Raw genomic sequence first — 20,923 nt, 5'->3', positions numbered from 1 at the left:
AGTAGCAAATCCACAGTTATCCAACCATTGGTCTGTCTGGTTGGATTGTACACTTGAATGATGACTCTACCCTCAGCTGTGTAAAGAATTGCAAATAAGAAGCTCATCCTTTCTGAGTGAGTACTCCTGGCTCCTCAACATACCATTTCATCATTGCAAAACACATGTAAAATGATGATTAGAACTGGTGGCATGAACCACCTGCCTGGCAATAGGTGACCTGCTCTTACTGAGACTGTCAATCACTGCCCTTGAAAGAGTCTGGAGAAAAAAAAGAGCAGGGTAAATATTGCATATCCTCGGCAAGAGTAAAAGGCAGCAAAATGTTACCTAATCAAACTTATTCACGTCACACCACCTTCCACTCTGCATCCTTTGCTGCTCAAAGATAATAGAAACACCGCATCTAATTATGAGCACCTGGCTTTTGCAGGTCACTTTTCCAAGTCTTGACTTTTGCAAATTGCTGTTATCTTACTCTTTCATACTACTCTTTATTCCTAATGCAAAATAAGCTAGGTGTTACTTCATAGTAGTATTCCTTTTGATTCAAATCTAATGAGCTACAAAATTTATGACAGATTCAGTTAGATTCCCAGAAAATAAAAGGGGTCAATATCAGGTACAAATCACAGGCAAAGTGATTTGCTGTCAGCTGTCTACTCTGCCTGAGTCCATAGTCCAGCAAAACACCAAAGTTCCTATTTCACACAGAGTTTCAGAACTTCAGAGCTTTGCCTCCATGGAAATGAAGCATGAAGAATCCAGCACAAGATGCATATAAGTGAGAATGAGTAAATTGACATATTTACAGTCAATCCATGCTGTCAACTACAACATAAATTTAAAAGGCTAGGTATTTATGAGATAGGAGCAGAGAACTCAAGCGAAGTAGTAGAAAACTGGTCCAAAACTACTAAGCTGCACTGAAAACCAAACAGAAACGGAATCCCATAGCCCTAATTTGAGGTTTTAAGACAAGCTTTAAGGTGGAGCGAAAAAGTAGAAAGCTTCCTTTCCACTCCCTGGGCTCTCTGACCATGCAGGGACACTGCAATTAACCTGGTGCAACTCAAGCTTTGCTTTCAAACAAAGAGCACGCTCCAGAAGCAGGGTTAGCAGGAGGTTTTGGCATTTGCCAGATAAAAGTGACCTTACAACTGAAAGTTGCCAAAACAGGTAGTGCCAGGCTTTGCATCTGCTGCCTCTCAGAGCAATAAGCATAGTGTTCATGCTTAAAGGCACAGCCAGGTGTTCCCACAGCCTCTGACTTCGCACTCATGCACTTGTGGGAGCTCATGCACAAAACCCAATCAATCTACAGGGAGACACTCGGACACTTCTTTCTAAGGTCCTTTCACTCTCTGCAAAGAGACACAGAAAAGAAGCCTTAGTTTGACTATGTGCATTGTCCAGATGCAGTTGCCAGTGCAGGAGGGAGGAAGGTAGAGTGACTGAATGTTTCTACTTTAAATCAACCATCTCAAGAAAAATGGCTTCTAGTAATATCACACCTATTTTAGAGCACTATGATGCCATGAAAAGCACAGTCACTCAAGAACTTGCATGAGCAAATGAGGAAAAGGATAAAAATATATTGTGAATAAACAATATTTAATTTTAATCACTAGGAGAGGTGGGAAAAAAGTATTCCTGAAAATCAGAGTTGTGCCTGATTATTCTCATTATGCAACATAAAAATTAATGAAATGTGCTTCTTTGTTCTGGTTGTGACATAGCGTAGTTTAGAAACCCATTCAAAAGCTTTCAATCAAACAGAGAAAGATGGACATCTACATGTGCAAGCAGCTTCCTTATCATAAAAAATTATACAAATCATAAGAGGGGAGAGTTCACCATGGTGTCAAATTGTTTTAACAGCCACTTGACTCAAAAGAATCATTTCTATACAGCTTCATTGGTTTTCAGCTAATGGGAAAGAGAAGGGAGTATCTTATCTTTAGGTTGTTACACTTCTGCTTCAGTTCTATCACTGAAAACATTTTTAAATGACATTTTCATTGGCCTGTCTTAAAGAAGAAATATTGAAAATTCTGGGCCACTTTCAGAGCGTTATTAAAGTTCTCCAGTGCACAACTGTTAGTGAGATAAAAAAGTCATGTCATCTATTGTTTCTTATAACCCATTACAGTCTCTAGAAGCAGTCAAGCCAGCCAATTCAATTTATCTTGAAAACCATCAAAGTTGAAACATATTCTGACAAGCAAACTGGTGGAATATTAGCAGAAACAGAAGACAATTTGATTCTGAGAGCTCAGGACCTGCAAAGCATTGGCAGCTTAGTGTCAAAGGCCAAATGACTGTGAATAAACCAGCTTTGGGAAAAATTAGAATTCCTAGATCATAAGTAACAGATGTCCCTCACGCTAGAATGGCTCTTGGGCTACCTCATTTGAATTTTATTAGGAAAGGAGGAAAAACACAGTTACAGAGGAAAAGTAAAACACTTGAAGATTGTGCGTGGTGGGTTTTAAATTAGTCTATCACTGTCAGGACTGCTTATTTCATTCAGTTGGTCCAGAATAAAGATAAAAAGTAACAGATAAAGAATAGACTCTTAGTACAAAAAAACAGGATACTGTACCTCCTAGATTTTAAAAAGTGTTATTTTTATACAGTTTCCAATGGTCAACAAACACAATTGGAAAGTGTTTTGCTGAAGCAATGGGAAAACCAGCTTCCTTGCCAACTGCTCCACTCTGCACACAATGTCCCCACAGACCTGGTTGAAAGTGGCCACCAACCAGAGAGGTCTTATCTTCCCAGTTCCTAGTAAACAGGGGACCTTGTGTCCACAGTATGACACTGAAGCCAACAGTATGAACTTCCCCTGGTTCAAAAGCTGCAAGAGAAAACTATGGAGGAGTGGTCCTCTGGGGGCTATCAGGTACCACATCCTGGATGTTATTGCAAGAGGATGCACTTTCATCCCGGGAGAGCCAAAAGCTGGGAGGGTTTATTACACAAAAGAACATTGCAGGCTTAAACTCTTTGTTTTCTTTTTCATCAAGCATTGTCTGTTGGTCACTGTGACCGTCAGCACGCTGGACTGGATGGACTTTTGATCTGGTGATACATGGCAATTATATAGCTGAGTGGCTGAAAGGAAATGGCACTTCCTCATACCACAGGAGGACTAGATGAGTAACTCCACAGTTAAACAAAACAGTGGAAATGAACAGGGGAAGTTTCCACCAGCTTCCACTGAATCAGCCAACATTTTAAAATGAACAGTTGTTTATTACTCAGCATTTTAAAAATCTGGCTACAAATCTGTCTATACACTTTAGAATCTAACTTTCCAGATATAGGGTTTTTTTTAATCTTGGCTCTGAACTGGTTTATTTTTATTTTGCATATCTAAATCAGTGCAATGGGGCAAATTCCTGCTGGTGCAGTCTAGCTCATCTACCACAAAACTCTCCCCTCCACTAACAACAGATGAGGCACTGGCTCAGACAGCCAGCACAATCAGTAGAGCTATAAAAAGCTGACACTACCATTTTGCTGGACATTTTATCATTACAGAGCTGGTGTTTCTGGAAAATCCAAATTACTTGTGGTATTTGGAACTTCTTGCAATATAAAATTTTCAGAGGATTCTTTTTGACAAGCCCGATGTTTCACATTTAAAATTTTTTATTACAATTTATAATGTGAAATTTTTTCCTATTAAAAAGTATTTTATACCTAGAATTATTGAACAAAACATTTTAACACAATAAAAGTAAATTATTTTCCAGAACACATTTTGCCGAACTCCTGGGGAAGTTGAGATTTTAATGAATCGGCACATTCAAAAAGAATACATTCCACTAGAAAAATTCTGGCTACCTTCATAATGTAGTTTTAGGTACCAGCTCTGTTCTTAGACAATTTCTCTATACTAAAGTGTTCGCAGGCCTAACAGTAAGTCAAAGGCCACTGAGTACCCTTATAAAAACTGATTTATTTCAAGGGTAGAAAAGGTCTGTGAGTCTGAGCAGGAGAGAAATAGTACAAGGAAAATACAGCTGCACAGTATCTGGCATGGAACCAAATAATTTCTTTCATGAAAGAAATTTCACTTTCAACTTTCTTGCCAATTGCATGCCAAGTCACAGTTTCAGAAAGGTATCCACAAACCAGGGCTGGCAGGGCTCATCCTGTCAATCCATGCACAGAGAGGACTGGGTCTGGATTCCATTCACGGAGAGGACCCAGGGACGCAGTGGGTCCCTGCAAGGGCAGTGTCATCTCCTCTTGATCTGCCCAGCACTGATTACACAGGAATGGCATGTGAGGGTGATATTAAGCAAGAGAGGAAAACCAGGAGAGTCTGTTCTTGTCTTCCCTTTCAGCCAAAAAGTGAAGCAGCTCCAGCTATCTCACTGTATTGTCAATGAGGCAAGTATTTACATCATGTCACAGATGGCCTTTTTCATGAGTATAGGCAGAAAATGACTGCACTGAGGAAGTACCTGTTAGGAGCTTCCAGCCCTTGTCTGGTCAAGAAAGGGTGGGAGGGCTATCCACCTGCACAGCTTACTACTGAGTTATCAGCTGTGTTTTGTCTTGTTGTCCACAAAAAAAAAAAGATGAAATGGAAAATTCCTATGATGTACTTTCAAGGAAAAGTTGAAATGTGGCCTTGGTGGCATCCAAAAGAAAGATTTGTGCTGCTTGAGAAAGGCAAAGTCATTGAGACAGCAGAATCAGTTAATATCCATTGGGGAGCTCTGTGAAAACAAATAACATATGCAAAGAGACATGGTAAAAGATGATGTGCCTTAAAAATGACAGTGACCCACAGAGATGAGGAATTGACTTCTATTTTTAAAGTATGGAAGTAGAAGTCCTGCAGAAGTTCAGATGGGAGACAGCAACATTAATACCACATGTCTAGGTAGTGCAGTGCTCACAAGCAGAACATTGAAACAGTCATGTCAACATACTCTCTGCACAGGGGAGAGAGTCAGGGAGAGACTTGTGTGCAAACACCCCATCTGCTTTGTGCAAACGCCCACAGGTGATGGCATGGAGGTAGTGGTGGTGCTTCACAGAAGGTTGCTTGGCCAGGAGAACCCACCACTGAGGACTGTGTGGTGCCTAGAGGAGGGCAGCTCCTGTTCTGCTGGCAGTGCGCAACCATCAGCCCTCTTGCATGCCACCATCTTCATGGAAAGGAAACTTCAGTGGATGGGCTTGACATGGACTTCAGAACATGCCAGCAGACAAGTTCAGACTCAGTCCTCTCAATCTAAATTGTACCTCATTCCATATGTGACTCCATTCATGTTCATTAGACTCATGGAGTACAGTTGCATTAACCATCTGTGAAGCTATAAGCTATCAATCCCAAATGGTTAATTGCCACAATAAATGTATTTTTTATTGTTGAAAAAATAATTGCTCCCAGAGAGAGGTATACAATGAGTTTCCTTAGAGAGGTGAAATAGCAATATTTGTGATCTTGTTATTTAGGGATATTATCCAAAATTTGGAAAATCTGGTTGCATGCAAGTGAAGCTCTCTGGTTAAACACAAAAAAAAAAAAAAAAACCCCAAAACAAAACCAAAAAACCCCCACCCTGAATAAAATAAAAATTAGTGTGAAATGTAAAAAACAACAGAACGTTTGTACAAGAAGTAGAGCAACAGAGAATACTCCCTCCAGCATCTGGTTGTACCATACTGTAAACAACACACAAGAATTTAGCTTCATAGGGAAACTGGAAACCTCAGTGGCCACCCCCACTCAGCTTTTATATATCTAAAAAGCTTTACGCATACTAGGATATCTGATCTAAAGACAGTCATAACTGTTCATATAGACAATTTTGACTACGCAGAATAATCAAGGAAAAAGCCAAAGCAACAGTGTGGATTACTTAATCACTGCAGAAAACAAAACGCAAGGACAGAAGGAGGGAGGGAAGAAAGGATGGAAGTAAACCATCACATCCTGTCTTAATCTGAATTCGTTTGTAGAGTTTGGTTCCTATTCTCCACAGATTTAGAGGTGTATTTACTTGCAAACTTATGATAAGTTCAGGTAAAGTCAATAAGAAAGCTGACCTAATAAATTTACACAATTGCTTACTATTTCGCAGAATGAATGCTTGCATTGTCCACATGTGTCCACTGTATAACGGACACTGAAATACCAGCCAAGAAACATCAAAACATTAGAACTATGACCCAGGAGTACAGATGGTGTTGAAAACTGAGAATAAAGCTACAGAGTCCATGTTCTTCAGGTGAGGAGTTCTTTTCCTTATTTGGTCCCTACAGTAATGGGATCCTGTGCTGGTGACATAGCAAATAAACAAAACTTTGCTGCGATATGGATGTGTTCATGCATGAGGCTGTACTCCTGCGAAGGTGTATATACATCTCTGCAGGAAGTGCTACCTATCATCAGACTTCATAGGCCTTGCATGAGAAATTTAGGACATTATAAAGCTAAGTCACATATTCCAGCGATTCAATTCCCAGCAAAGTGAGGCACACAAATGAACCTTTGCATAAATGGGACAAGAACTAAGCACCCTGAAAGTCACAACAGGTGTTTTTTTAATTTGCTTATGGGGGCTGAGTTGGGGAATGATGATTTGTGACTTACTTTCATCTGAACACAGAGCTGGTGACAGAACTAAAACTGTTTTGTTACTCTGTCTTTCTCACTGCAAGTCTTAAAAAAGATTTAATTTATGTATTGGAATGAAGATAAAAGTGCTTTGGAGAGAGGCTGGAAGGTCTTCTGTTCATCACAAAGCCTTTAAAAACACTTCGTATTTCTTGAGAGACCACTGAGATATCTGAACAGCTTCAAAACCAGAGCAGAGTTGTCTGGGTCACATCCCTTTAACTGCCATTTAAAGTAACTGAAAAGTGTTGATATTATTGCAAAATCAGAAATTTCTAAAAAAAAGATAAATAGCTATAAGTGGCATGCAATTTCAGTATGAACTGAATAGAGGTGTATGACAGAAATACCAGTGGTAGGGAAATACCCAAGGTCATGTTTGGAGCCAATGATCTACCTGCCCGATATTAAACTTTCAAACAAGTGTTGGCAAATCAAAAAGAATTTCAAAATGAGCAACATGAGCTCTGGGAAAATAATACAACATACATTTCCCAAGGCTCAATTTTTTTTTATTTATTTATATTTTTTTTTTTTAATCAAGGAGACATTAAGAACTTGATCACAACTCACAGTATTGCCATGTCTCTCCTCTCAAAATCTACGTAAGCAAGACAACCACAACCTCTGAATCTGCCCAACCTTTGATTTTGGAAGAAAAGGGAATATCTAGCAAAATACATCACATGCTCAGCTTCATTTTATGACTCACAAAACTTTGTTTAACTACTCTCAGAAACTTTGAGAAAGTGCTTATAAAACAAGTGAGTCAGAAGGAAACACCTCTTCAGCTATAATTGACGTCCTCAGATTAATTATACTTTCAGCACAATATTTACCTCAGGTCCCCTGCACCTCACCATCACCATTTTCTCTCTAATTTACATCTTACTGTTCGAGACACAATTTTTCTCCTAACTGTTGGCAGACAAAAAATTTCCTTTGCTACCATTTCCTTTTACATGCTTCTCAAGAAAATCTGAATTGCTCCTACAGTGCTAATGCTGATACTTCTTGTTCAGCCTGACCTTACACGTCACTTTAAGGTACAGATACAGAGGGTCACTCTCCCAAGTGGTAGTTAAGCCCACTGCTCTTTAGATTCATGACATATAGTACAAACCACAGCAATGACACAAGGATGAACTCAGAGCTGCACAGCTTGATGGTACAGAACAAGCTTTTGAAATAGAGTTGCTTCCCAAACTGGCTGCTAAAACCTGCCTCCAGCAAGCTCAGGTCCCTGCCACCTCTCCTATGAGTGAGCCACAAGCATATGAACCCTGCCCATGTAAGAGAATGTTTTGCTTGTTTAACTTCTAACTAGACTAGGAAAAAAGTTTTTAAATACTCCACCCCCACCACAATCATCCTCTTCAGGGTGATAAAACAGAAGACTGATAAAGAGGAAAAGATGGTTGAAGGGCTGTGACTGTTCCAGGGCAGGGGAAAGTGCCTGAGAGGGATGGGCAGGCTTGGAAGGAGGAAGGAACATGGAACAAGCCTCTTTCAAAGGAGAAATGACTGTGCCAAAAGGTAGCTCAGAGCAAACACCTCCAAACTTCTCACACATTTCCTTTTCATAATTAAAGGCCGAACACTGAAAAATAAACTCCCTTTTGGTTTTAAATATGTTGAATTGCATCAATTCATACAAAATCAGAAGAACTGGTTTGCTTCTCTTGGAGGAATGTGGCATATGAAGGCACAGAACCCAAGTGAGATCCTTTATGATATACAAGCACTTACCCACCCATGTTCTGCCCTAGAATATACCTACATGCAGCAAAGCACCTTTGCAGCCAGTTCACACTCCACCAAGCTGTTTACTTCCTCATGCTCATATGAGAAGGTCTTTTCTTCCCCCATACTTAAGATGTTGGAAGCTTTGGGCACACCCCTCATTGCAGACAGGTGTGCACAGAATTATGGGCATGCCCCTCATTACAGACAAGTGTGGCATAATCACTCTGCAACCTGGCACCCAGACAACAAACAAAGCATTTTCTCAGAAAGAACCCTTACAATTCCCCCTTTTTTGTTTGTTAAATTGGATAAGGTCAAGGCTGTGTATACCCCTTTGTATCATGGTTACATCAGATTCATCAAACACGGTAGACATATAACAGTGACCAAAAAATCCCTAACAATACAACAAACCCACGCATCAATATTTTTCATGTCACAGCCTAACTTGTTCAATGTGGTTAAAGCTTGTACAGCAGCAATGCCAGGTGCAAGGAAAGAAGCAGCAGGAAGATCTGCATTATTCTGGCTTGTTCTCTGGCTCATCATTGGTAGGAGGTCCATGATCAGCTGGTCAAACAAGACGAGCAGGGATCCACTGAGGCCCCTAACCTGTATTTTTCATGTTTGTTAAGTTATCCATTGTCTGCACAGTAGCCCTGTCCTGGTACTTCATTATCAAAACGGTACACTATATAGAGGTAAGCGTCATATGACACAGCTCTTTACAATCATATAGGGTCATTACCATATCCTTCTGCAATGGCAGTGTACAATTTCATAGTAAATGCCGATCTGATCCAAAAGTCTTTAACTGAGCATCTCTGTTCTCTTACAGCTTCATACGGGAGTTGTTCTCACACAGCTGGTGGCTATACCTGGTATCAGATGAGGAATGCACTGAATAATTCCACGTCTCCCTTTCACATAGCCTCCTTTCTGCACTGATCTAAGGCACTGTAGTATACACTCTCTTGCTTTCAGAACTGCTCAGCTCAAGTCTTTCTTCAGGTCTTTATCAATAAAATGCACAGTACAATTTAAATCTACAGATCTAGTCACAGTTGCAAAACAGCACAGAAAAGATTCAGGTTTTTCTCTTGCTCCTTGCTGCAAATACATGAGTGATACTCATACAGCCTCTACTGGATATGGTATCCTATTGTTGCAAAAGGACAAACACAATTACCAACGGAATGTTTGTTTCAAAAGACTATAATCTCGGACAACTCACCAGAATGTGATGACTCAGTCAGTTTTGCCCAAAATGCAGAATCTGTGGGTGGGGGGCGATTTGGTCCAAAACATCCATATGATTTTTCTGTTCCTGATTTTTCTATTCCCATATTAATGACTGTCCCATGGCTCCCAGCCGCTCAACTACCATCCTGCAGTGGTGATGAGAGTGCTTGTGTATCTGTCTTCACATATCAGTCTTCCCTGGTTCAGCTGGGCTATACCACCAGTTTCTTTTTTTCTCTTTCCTCAAGTCTCTGTTCGGGCACCATTTGTGGCATATGAAGGCACTGGACCCCAAGTGACATCCTTTATTACATACATAATTTGCTGATTATATACAATCACTTATCCATCTAAGTTCTGCCCTAGAATACGCCTATGTGCAGCAAAGCACCTTTACAGCCAGTTCACACTCCACCAAGCTGTTTACTTCCTCCATGCTCATATAAGGAGGTCTCTTCTTCCCCTGTTCTTAAAATGTGGGAAGCTTTGGGCACACCCCTCACTGGGGGGCTTTGGGCACGTCCCTCATTACAGACAAGTGTGGCATAATAGCTCTGCAACCTGGCACCCAGACAACATAGCCTTTTCTCAGAAAGAGCCCTTACAGGGGAACATGTTGTTTCCAGTGGAAAAATGCAGCAGAAACATGTTTATTGGTGCTGAAGAGCAGTGACAAAGAGGGGCTGGAAACATGACTGTCATGTCAAAACTGCTGTCAAAAGTATTTTGAATAATCATAGAATCATAGAATGGTCTGGGTTGGAAAGGACCTTCAAGATTATCTAACTCCAACCCCTCTGCCATGTGCAGGGGCACCTCCCACCAGACCAGGTTGCTCACAGCCCCATCCAGCCTGGCCTTGAGCACTGCCAGGGATGGGGCAGCCACAGCTGCTCTGGGCAGCCTGTGCCGGTGCCTCACCGCCCTCACGGTAAAGAATTTCTGCCTTGTATCTAATCTAAATCTACCCTCTTTCAGTTTAAAGCCATTACCACTTGTACTGTCACTACATGCCCTTGTAAAAAGTCCCTCTCCAGCTTTCCTGTAGGTCCCTTTACGTACTGGAAGGCTGCTACAAGGTCTCCCCAGAGCCTTCTCTTCTCCAGGCTGAACCATCCCAACTCTCTCAGCCTGTCTTCTTAGGAGAGGTGCTCCAGCTCTCTGATCATCTTTGTGGCTTTTCTCTGTACTCACTCCCAACAGGTCTATGTCCTTCTTATGTTGGGGACCCCAAAGCTGGATGCAGTACTCCAGGTGGGGTCTCACAAAAGAGGAGCAGAGGGGAGACTATCACCTCCCTTGACCTGCTGGCCACACTTCTTTTGATGCAGCCCAGGATACGTCTGGCTTTCTGGGTTGCAAGTGCACGCTGCCTGGTCATGTTGAGCTTCTCGTCAACGTTTGGCTGTAGGTCCACTGCAGACCATGCTTGGAACCAGCTCTCTAACTCCTTCTCAGCCTCCCTGATGCTATGCAGCCTTCTTGCTTCCTCCTGCAGCTCAGCTACCTGCTGCAGGAGCTCCTCCACCTGGGCACACCTTTTCCGGCAGGTCTGCTGCCTGCCCCGGCACCAGGAGAAAGGTCTGGGCACTTCCTGCAGCCCAAGGTCTGCACTGCAGCCTGTCGCTTCAGCAGCTCTGTCTGGGTGGAGGCACTGGCCACCACTGGGGTAGATGGTGCAGACTCCCCTGCCAGAGCTGCAGCCTTTGCTCTCAGATGAGTGCTCCCCATCCTGCCATGAGGGTCAGATAGGATGAGCACCCTTGACCCATGCAGATGGTCACAGAATGGTGCCCACTTGATGGGTTATGTGTACTTCAAGCCTCTCCACTCAGCCAGTGTAATGTCCCTCCTTTGAAGCAGCGCCCTCCTACACCAACTGCCATGCCAAATGCCACCCATGCCCTGGCTGCTGCCTCACACCTTGTTTGCCTGCTCAGCACTCCAGGTTGCCTTGCTCCTCCAGGCTGCCCGTTGTGGGACTGGGGGTGGCTGTGGCCACCTCCGGCCCCACCCCCACCTTGTGAGCTGCTTGTGTGAGCTGCCGGCTCCTGGCAGGTCTCTGCACTCTCCTGGGTTCTCCCCTGCTCAGGAAACCTCCCTGTACACCGCGATCCCCCACTCCGTAGCTGAACATGCCTGCACAGGAGCTGATCACCTTGATGAGTGGGAAAGAACCCGGAACAGCATATGCAGTTCCACAGGAGTCTTTCTGAAATGCTGGGTCAGTGTAGGAAGCAAAACAGAGGTGGAATTTCTCAAACTATATCCAGACCATCTAAACCATAAATGTGGCATCCAGAGGCAGAACGTAGGTGTCCGAGTATCCAGTGTGATGGAGACTGACTATTTTTGGGTGCTATCTCTTAAAAACCCTGAAATTCTGTAATTCCTTCACTTAGGGCAGCAGTATTTCCAAGGCACCCACACACAGGCTTTCAATGTAAGCATTAAGTAGAAGTACTTTGGTGCATAAAGCTGGAACCCAGATTCACACCAAAGAGTTTTCCCATAATTCAAGGATATGCAATGAGACAAACTCCATTCAGCCTTTGGAGAGGTCCACTCTAACTCACCTAACTCACCTGGGATGCACTGAACTTAACATAGGCCTCACTACTTAAGGTAGCTCTCTTCTAAAACGCTGAGGGAAGAGGCAGTGCAGGACAAGTGCCTGTTTAAATTACTAGGAAGCATTAAAACTGGCATAAGTAACATTTGATACCACTTACAGCTCTGGTTCCCTTGAGTGCAGAGTGAGAGATAAGAACAAAAACAAAGGAAAGCAGCGTTTCAAAATAGGGAAGTAGGATATAATCAAGTGGTAGTGTGAACCCTGCAGTGAGAGTCTTTCAGAAAGCATATTCAAAGCTATTCTCCAGTAAATGGCTTAATTACTATTATTCGTATCATAATACAACTGGAGTAAAATTAAGGATTAGATATGGGCATTTTGTAAAATTCCTTAACCTTTTGATTTAAGCTATACTATTCAACTCCAAGTGCACAATTTTCTGAACGGCAATGTCACGATCTGCTACAGCATCACAGGCAAAGGTTATAAATAATTTCAGAAAATATTCACTTGGCTGGGAAATACCACTTAGCCCCTGTTCGCAAGGCGTAAGTGAGCTTTTCAGAGTACACAGGACTTGAGCTGCTTCTGAGTAAATAATCCTCTCCCATCGTACACATATACACACATCCCCTTCCAAATTAATGTTCTTACCTTATCTTTATTTTCAGAGCCAGAATCCTCAAGTTTGGTCCGAATTACAAAGGGAGTAGATAATCTCAGGAGAACTCGTTCAAATGTGGCACTGATCTTAGGAGAAACTATGTCAAAGCAGTCTTGGAATTTCAGAGTTTTATGAGTGTCACATCTGAGCTGCTTCCTAAGACCTTCTCCAAGCTGGAGAACTAGCATGTTTGGATCAAACATCAGGTGAAAGGGGAAAGCTCTGCAGAAGGTGCTGATGCTAATCCTCAGGTCTAAGGGGGACTGGGAAGTTCCTGGTGGAAGTGCTTTTGTGATATTTGCATTTTCATGTTCTTTGATAAGGAAAGTCAGACAGCTGCAGTTACTTGGGTTTGTCCCCTCTGAACACAACTTATCATTAGCGACCTGTTCTACTTCCACTTCCAAACGGTAGATCTTCTTTGCTGCTGCCTTTATCATTCCCATCATTGCAAATCCCACAATCTGATGTGGGTGAAAATAATGAAGCATGAGATTGCCTTCAGGGAGCTCGTTGCATAGGAAAGAAGGGGATTCCAGGGTGGCCTGTCTTCCAAATGAAGTTCTAATGTGCTCCAGCAAAGCATCAAAGCCATTGAAGAAGTCTTGAAGGGTCCCACCTACAGCTCGAAGAACTCTTTCATTCTCATCAAAGCAGATATTGAAGAATTCCTCACCAAACTTTTCTTGCATTTCCTCAAACTTCAAACCTATGGGACAATGAGACACTGATATCAACAACATAATATTGCTACTGTGTCACATTTTCCCTTTGTCCTCTAGTTGCCCACTATTTTTCCAAGTCAGTGAGAGTAGCTTCTTCACTGGATACCTGCCCATAGGATTTCTGCTTTCTTTGGTGGCTGGGCATAACCCTAGAATCTATTTCTGTGTGTCATTTTAAGTCCTCATGCCTTCAGCCTGCTGTCCCAGGTGGTTACTTGTGGGATTTACACTTGCTTGTCCTTTTCACTGCTGGAAGTCAAGATACATTATAATTTCCCTGACTTTTGCATGTCACATGCAGTCTGCTGTGTGAATGCACCCAGCCATGGGTGCACCCTTTTCATTGTGTTGACCTAGCCACCAAGAAGGCTCCTGCTTCTACAGCCCCTCAGTTCACTGCTTCTGTGAGGGATCCAGCTCTCCCCAGCTTGAAGAGTAAGCTATGGGACTCCAAGTCAGGCCTTTGGTCCACAATAAGCAATGTAAAGCCCTGCAGTCAGATGACACTTCAGTAGTTAGGGGATTGTGTTTTGGCGTTTTTTTCAGACAATATACTTTTCACATTATAACTATTGAGCACTTCCAGAAGATACAAAGGAGTAATTGCTTCTTTTTTGTGGCCTGCAAAGGAAAGCAAAACCTTTCCATCTTAGGCTTCTACACCCACCCACTTTTAAAAAACAACCCTGTCTCTTAGAGCAATCTAAACTGGTAGTGGATGGGACAGCTCTGTGATATCTATCTCACACTGCCACTTCAGGTCTCCATCACAGAAGTTCAAAAGGTTTTGATTTACTAGAGGTGATAAGGCTGAAGGGATGAAAAAATATCAGTGATGGAAGCCCCTGGATGCAAATGTCTATCAAATTCTACTCCAGTTTGTTATTTACCATTTTAATGATAACTTAGAAAAAATAATTTTGAGATAGTTATTAAACATTTTCCTCTGTCTTATCTTAGGGAAGACATGCTTTGTTAAATTTCAGCTGTATATAATCACTATATCACATAGTAGGGTTACAAAATTGACCAGGTATGTTTGTATTGTTCTAAACTGTAATAGAAGGAAAAGTATATGCCAGCTGTATGTGAATTAAAAATATCCAGCAAGAGTTTTCAAAGGAAATTAATACAGGAATTAACAACATAGTTCCTTCAGTGTATTGAAATCAAATCAAATCACATTTCAGTTAACTACTCAAACACCTTAAAATTTATCTTGAATTCTAATAGAAATGAAATGAAGGGCAGTTATTTATTTCCCAAGAATACAACAGGCCTTTTATTTCAATGTGTGTTCAGCATGCTTTGTAACATTCATAAGATCCCAGTAGATTACTGAAATTCTCATTGTTTGTTTAGATTGCTTGTAGGCTTTTAAATGTGGAAGAACAGTGTGGTTAGTGACTTTCATGCCCATGAGGCGTAACAGGACAGAAGAATTCATGCATCTGTTGTTTACAGACAACCTTTGATCATCTCAAGTCAGCGCCTGAACTGCTTATGCCCACAGGCATAGTTAAAAGGATCAGTATTCACAAGGGATCTGAGAGTTCCACAGCTTTGCAAATTATTTGCAACAATAGCTTTGTTTGGGCCTTTGATATAATTAATAGCAGATTAAAATGCATAAAATTACATATATAAACAGGACAACATGACAAAGCATATTTTATAAAAGAAGTAATAGTAATAATTTGGGAAAGTTCATTCAAATGCCATTACTCATAATCAAATTTGGTCACTAAACTAGGTTATTACAAAAATATTCCCAGGATCTTTTATGACCACAGATGGTCAGATCTGCAGCTAGCCAGAAGAAAGTACCTCTGGTACACAATGCCCCCTAATATCCTGACTCAGAGGACAGTGTGCCAGTTCCTGACTCATTACCACTTTGTCTGCATAACTTAGTATTGTAATAGCTTCTATAAAAATATTCACTATAAGCCAAAAAGAATTTAATTCTAACCCATACCAACAACGTTGTCATAATTACAGCCTTGGGGGCACCCAAGGCTGTAAAACTGCACAGGCCCTGTAAGTATGGGAACAGGACAGTATCACACACCCCTGGGCTATTTGTACAAATGACCAAATACTGTTACAGAAGTATGTAACATCCCACAAAACCACCCAAAGCAACAGCACGGGTGAGCTGTCTTTAATGTGTATCATAAAAGTACAGCAAACCAGTCAATTGCCCTGCTGCCACTAACTGAAAATAGGGTATGCAGAACTGATCACTCAGGTATTTTACTGCTACATATGTAAGCCTCGCCTCATTACCGTTAAGGGGAGTTGTATCTTAGTATTCAGCCTGAAGTTTTGTTAATTGTCTTAGATTTGTGTGGTCGTCCGCCCTGGAGGACTGGCTGTTCAATCTGCGCACAAAGTACTGACTCCAAGCAACATGAACTATCCTATGAAATCCAGGTGAATGACCTGACTCGAGGATGTGCCACTACTTTAAAAAACCATTTTTTAGCTTTGGATTGTTACACACAGTACCAGCAGAAAATTAGATCAGCTCAGAGTAGAAAATAGACATGCCCAAGCTCAACCAAACTGCTGGTCCACCTTAGTCGGGAATTTTCTCTCTAATAATAGACACTATGAGTTACTGAGAAAATTTAAGTCAAACAACCTTCTAAAACAAACAAGTGCAATGTACCTATCAAGGAAGTCTCCTCCTAAGACTCACCAATAAAAGGCCAATTTTTGCTTGAAGCATGATGGGTTTTCTTTAAATCAAAAATCTTTATTTCCATTCCTATTATACAAATCTACTTTTTTCTGTATTTCTACAATGCTTTTGGCTTCAATGATGTGCTTGTGTGAAGCTGCACAAAACACTTAGTCTGTATTTTTACTTATTCCTGCCTCTCCTAACAAATGATGAACAGAAACACACACTTACCTAATATTAACTCGGTACGTATTTCATCATAACCTTTTCATTTACTACCATATAAATGCTCCCAATTCTCCATACCCCCTTTTCTCTGTACTGATATCTGTTCAGCTTTCAAGAGACAATAGAAATGACCATCATCATCACAAAGAGAGAAAATGTCAGACTGCATCAGATTGCTATTCAGCTGCTCTGAAATCTTGTCTCAGCAGTGATTGCTATGAGATGCTATAGAAAAAACATGAAATCTGATGGAAAATCACGAGAAAACATGGCTTTGAGGAAGCTCCTCCCTAACTGCTAGAGTAAATGTTTGGCTTATTCACTTACATGTAGAAAAACCATTTGTTGAAAAAATTCCCATTGTCTTTATAGTACATACTTTACCACATTTTTAGACTTCCACAGGCTAATTATTATCTTTAAAAATTGCATTTGGTATAATTTCCAGTTCCAACGTATTAAGTATTTCCTTTGTTTTTTCTTTTGAGAAAAGACAAATAAAATCTTCAAAATAATATTCTTTATAAACTTCAGGTTATACATCTGCATAAAACTTCAGGTTATACATCTGCATAAACAGTCTAATCTTTTCAAACTTGTCTCACATTAAATTCTTTCTCTGCATCTTCATTTTGTTTTCATTTTGATTTTGCAGTGGAATAATTTAAATTTAAGATGGCACTGAAAATATGAGCCAACTTCTGTTCATCAAAATCAATTATTTGCTATTCCTTTCTGAAAAGCTGGCATTTCCATTCCTTCCTTTTCACTATGGACCTCTAATCAACATTTTCATTCAGCTGCCCAGAAAAAAATGATTTGATATCTATATGTGTGCCCGGCACTTCCAAATGCAGAGGCCACTGAACTCCCATATGTGAACTCATGTGTGACCCCAACAACCATAGACAGGGCTTCCTCATGGGCACTAGCTTGAAATCAGAAAGTAGGAAGAAGTCTTCCTTAGTTTCACCAAGACACTTCGCTAAATGGTAGTGATACAAAATAAACCAAAATTCATCCCACATTCTCCCAAGTGAAGTCATTGTTATTTTGAGCTTCTGCTATTTACCAATCTTCTACTAATATACTGAATGAAATTCTAAAAATTCATCAGTCTTAATTTGCTTTCCTTTTAGAAAGTGGTCTACTGTGTTCCTACCACTTAATCCACTGCTTTGAGAGGGCAAATCACATGTCTTACTCTAACACATGGATTTTTTTTCTTAGTTTCTTTTTGATGTTTTTTCTTACAATGCCTTTTTTATTCTAGTCCATACTGGAGAGAAATTAAATATGCACATTTGTAGTGAAAACTTATTAAATTGATTAGTGCTTATGAAAAAGCCTTGGTCTTTAATTAGGGATCTCTTAACTTGGACAGTGAGTTCAGGGAGTTTGTCTTGAGCCCCCACTCCCCAAACAAGCAAGATATGAGCAGGAACATCCAGACAATAAATATTGTGTGCACTATGGTATGACAGTAACTCCACCACACTCAGGCATCTGGTCAACATCCCTGGCATGTGTGAACCTTACAAATCACGACATAGTGCATGCCTGCACTTAGCCTAAACTTAAAAGTTTGCATACACTACATGTGTAAGCTGTTTTTGTTTGTCACCAAGTATATGGATGATGTTAAGGTGGTAATTGGTGATGTATCCTTTTCTTTGTAATGCTTTGCAGTAATGATTTCATGCTTTGCTTCTATTGCTCTTTTATCATATTGTGCATAATAACTAGTACTGTTTCCTTTTATCATATTGCATGCTATTTTCCTTTATAGTATAAAATAATAAACTGCATTTATTCTTATATTTGATTTTTAATCCATTTTTGCTTGGTATCCAATCAATCAGCAAAACAATATTGTAGGAGGAAATTGAAGCAAAGCAACCATAGCATGAAAATATTGCTGTGCACCTCCACTACAAAGCACTTTGGGATCTATGACAAAAATACTATATAAGGTCTATTATTATCCTTTGAAAATGTATCTCAAAGACATTTAGAGAAGAGATCCTATACTTGTGAGCCAGATCCAAAATTACCAAAGTCTTTAAGCATAGACCCAAAGTTCAAATTAAGTATTTCACTGAACTAGAGAAGAAACAGATGATGCCATCTTGTAATAATGTACTAGTAAAAAATCTTCCTTCATTTTCTTTTCTGTAAACTGTGAACCCACTACAAAATGTGAAATATTTAACAGTATTTCTAAGTATTTTGTACATTACTAAGTGAAAAAATGCGATCAGAATCTGTTCCCATAAAGAAAATCACAAATCATAGGCCCTTCAGAAACAAATAGAAAATTAATAATGTGATAAAAACACCAAAGTAATCCATTAACTTCTAGGGCATGCAGAAGCAGTTACAAGCCATTCAGTTCTTCCTTGAAGTAAATCTGGAGACAATGCTTGCAGAATGGCCAGCATCTGATTCCTTTGGCACAGGAACATAACCTTTTTTTTTCTGGGACACCCATTAAGAATCTGTAATTATCAAACATTAAGGGCATAGGACAATTCAATATGCAATTCCAGAATTCATACTGTGCACAGAAGCAGAAATTGCCATCTTCAATTATAGCAAATATCTCTTAAATGGTTTTGGATTATCAGATTTTTGGCGTGAACAAGATGTTTTCCTCAAACAGTCTTTTGGACAGAAAACCAGGTGGTAGTTCAGAATTTGCAAGCATAATTTAAGATGGTAGTGGAAGCAATGTTTATCTTCTCAATAAAAAAGGGTTTGATGTGTACAGGCTAATGCCAAAGGTACATTAGCTGAATCATTTGGCTTGTAAGTGAGCCTAGTACCAGTATGTAATTACTGTATAAAGGACTTTGATCTTACTTCATTATGATAGTGAATTTATATCATCCCAGGAATCCAAACAGTATTTTTATATTACCCTTTTTAGTGTTTTTTTATATAAATACAAGAATATCATTTTATGCTTTTACATTGGGTTTTGACACTATTGTAAAATTTATACTACACTTCTCTTACAGTGACATACAGGGCCTGCATCTTTCAAGATTTCTTAAAATAAAAATGAGAGTTATTGTTAAAAATAATTCCTCACACTCGTTCACCTGTAATACTTGTTTTATCCAATTTTACTGAGGTATTTTCTTGTTAAGGTGAGGGTGCCCTCTGACAAATAATGCTTCTAAATATCATTGTAATTACCTCCTCTTGGTGTGGACCTGATCACCTGTGCTTATCATATGTGTAAAAGATTCTGCTCCAAAGTGCTGACACAGTAAGCTTAGCTGAGATATTAAGAACAGGCAATGAATGTTCTTTTTCTTCCTTCCATATAGCACTTCCAGTAGAATTCAATTCTGCAGGCAAAGCCAAGCTGTCTGAACCAAGACCAACATAATTTTATGTCCCCATGACATCTTGGAAACCTCACTTCTTATATTTGCACAGGGTTTATTAAATGAAAACTGCAATAACTAGGTTGGTGATTCCTAAAAATAAGGCAGATCCAGCTTGTTTCATGTTAACTCTAGAGATCAAACAGCAATGAAAACAGTTCTTTTTCATTTGCTTTTGCATTAAAATAAGCATGTATGTCTTTGAATTGACAGAGGGAGCAGAACTTCACTTTTGGAAAGAATAAAATTGTAATGAAATCTAAAAACCTTTCCCATGAAATGCAAAACTCTCATAATTCCTTTCATACATAAAGGGCTCAATTCAGCTGACTAAATATAGAAATCTAATGCTACTGGAGTGTTCATAAGGCATTCAAAACATCTACAAAAGAACTAACAGATAGTTACATGTGCCAAAATATGGGACTTAAGGGAGACCCACACATTTCTGACGGTTTGACAGAGGCCACACAAGATACCCCACAGCATCTAAAATAAAGACAAACACCTACATTTAGTCAATGAATCATGGCCAGAATGTCTTCTGCTTTATAAATAGACTGCTACAAGATGTTATTGTACATCATAATTTCAAACTGCTCACTATCTACTGGTAGTTCATCTGCTTTCTAACAATAAATAGCTCTGATTTGAGAAGAGTGGGACGTCTAAGGCCATTTGGTATAAACATTTGTCTTTTCCTAATTTAGATGTCTTCATCTCTCTTTTGAAATCACATGATTTATGTGATTTTTGTTTGGATAACTTTTGTATTGCCAGTGTGCTGTAACATCTGCTAAATAATAGGAGTCCTGTGTGTATAGCTTAGACCCCCCCCCAGGACAGAGTTCCAATTATTATTAAAATCCATTAGTATCACCAGTCCTCTGGGCCACGTAACATTTCCTTTTACACCATTTGTAAACCAACAACTTTAATTATAAATCAGGCTGTGTATCCTAAATTAGTTGCAACCTAATGACTGTCTGCAGTTCTTAGCTCAAAGAAAA

General features: G+C 40.0%; 1 protein-coding gene across 1 annotated transcript in view; it reads right to left on the bottom strand.

Moving 5' to 3' along the window:
• The window catches only part of GUCY1A2 (guanylate cyclase 1 soluble subunit alpha 2), a 177,281-nt gene that overhangs the window by 128,588 nt on the left and 27,770 nt on the right, over positions 1–20,923 (bottom strand). The window contains exon 4 of the mRNA XM_055801911.1: positions 12,867–13,585. Coding sequence (XP_055657886.1) covers positions 12,867–13,585 — 719 coding nt within the window. The remainder of the gene's footprint in view (positions 1–12,866; positions 13,586–20,923) is intronic.

Source organism: Falco peregrinus, chromosome 4, assembly GCF_023634155.1.
Source record: "Falco peregrinus isolate bFalPer1 chromosome 4, bFalPer1.pri, whole genome shotgun sequence".
Taxonomy (NCBI): domain Eukaryota; kingdom Metazoa; phylum Chordata; class Aves; order Falconiformes; family Falconidae; genus Falco; species Falco peregrinus.
This window is presented reverse-complemented; position numbering and strand designations above follow the sequence as displayed.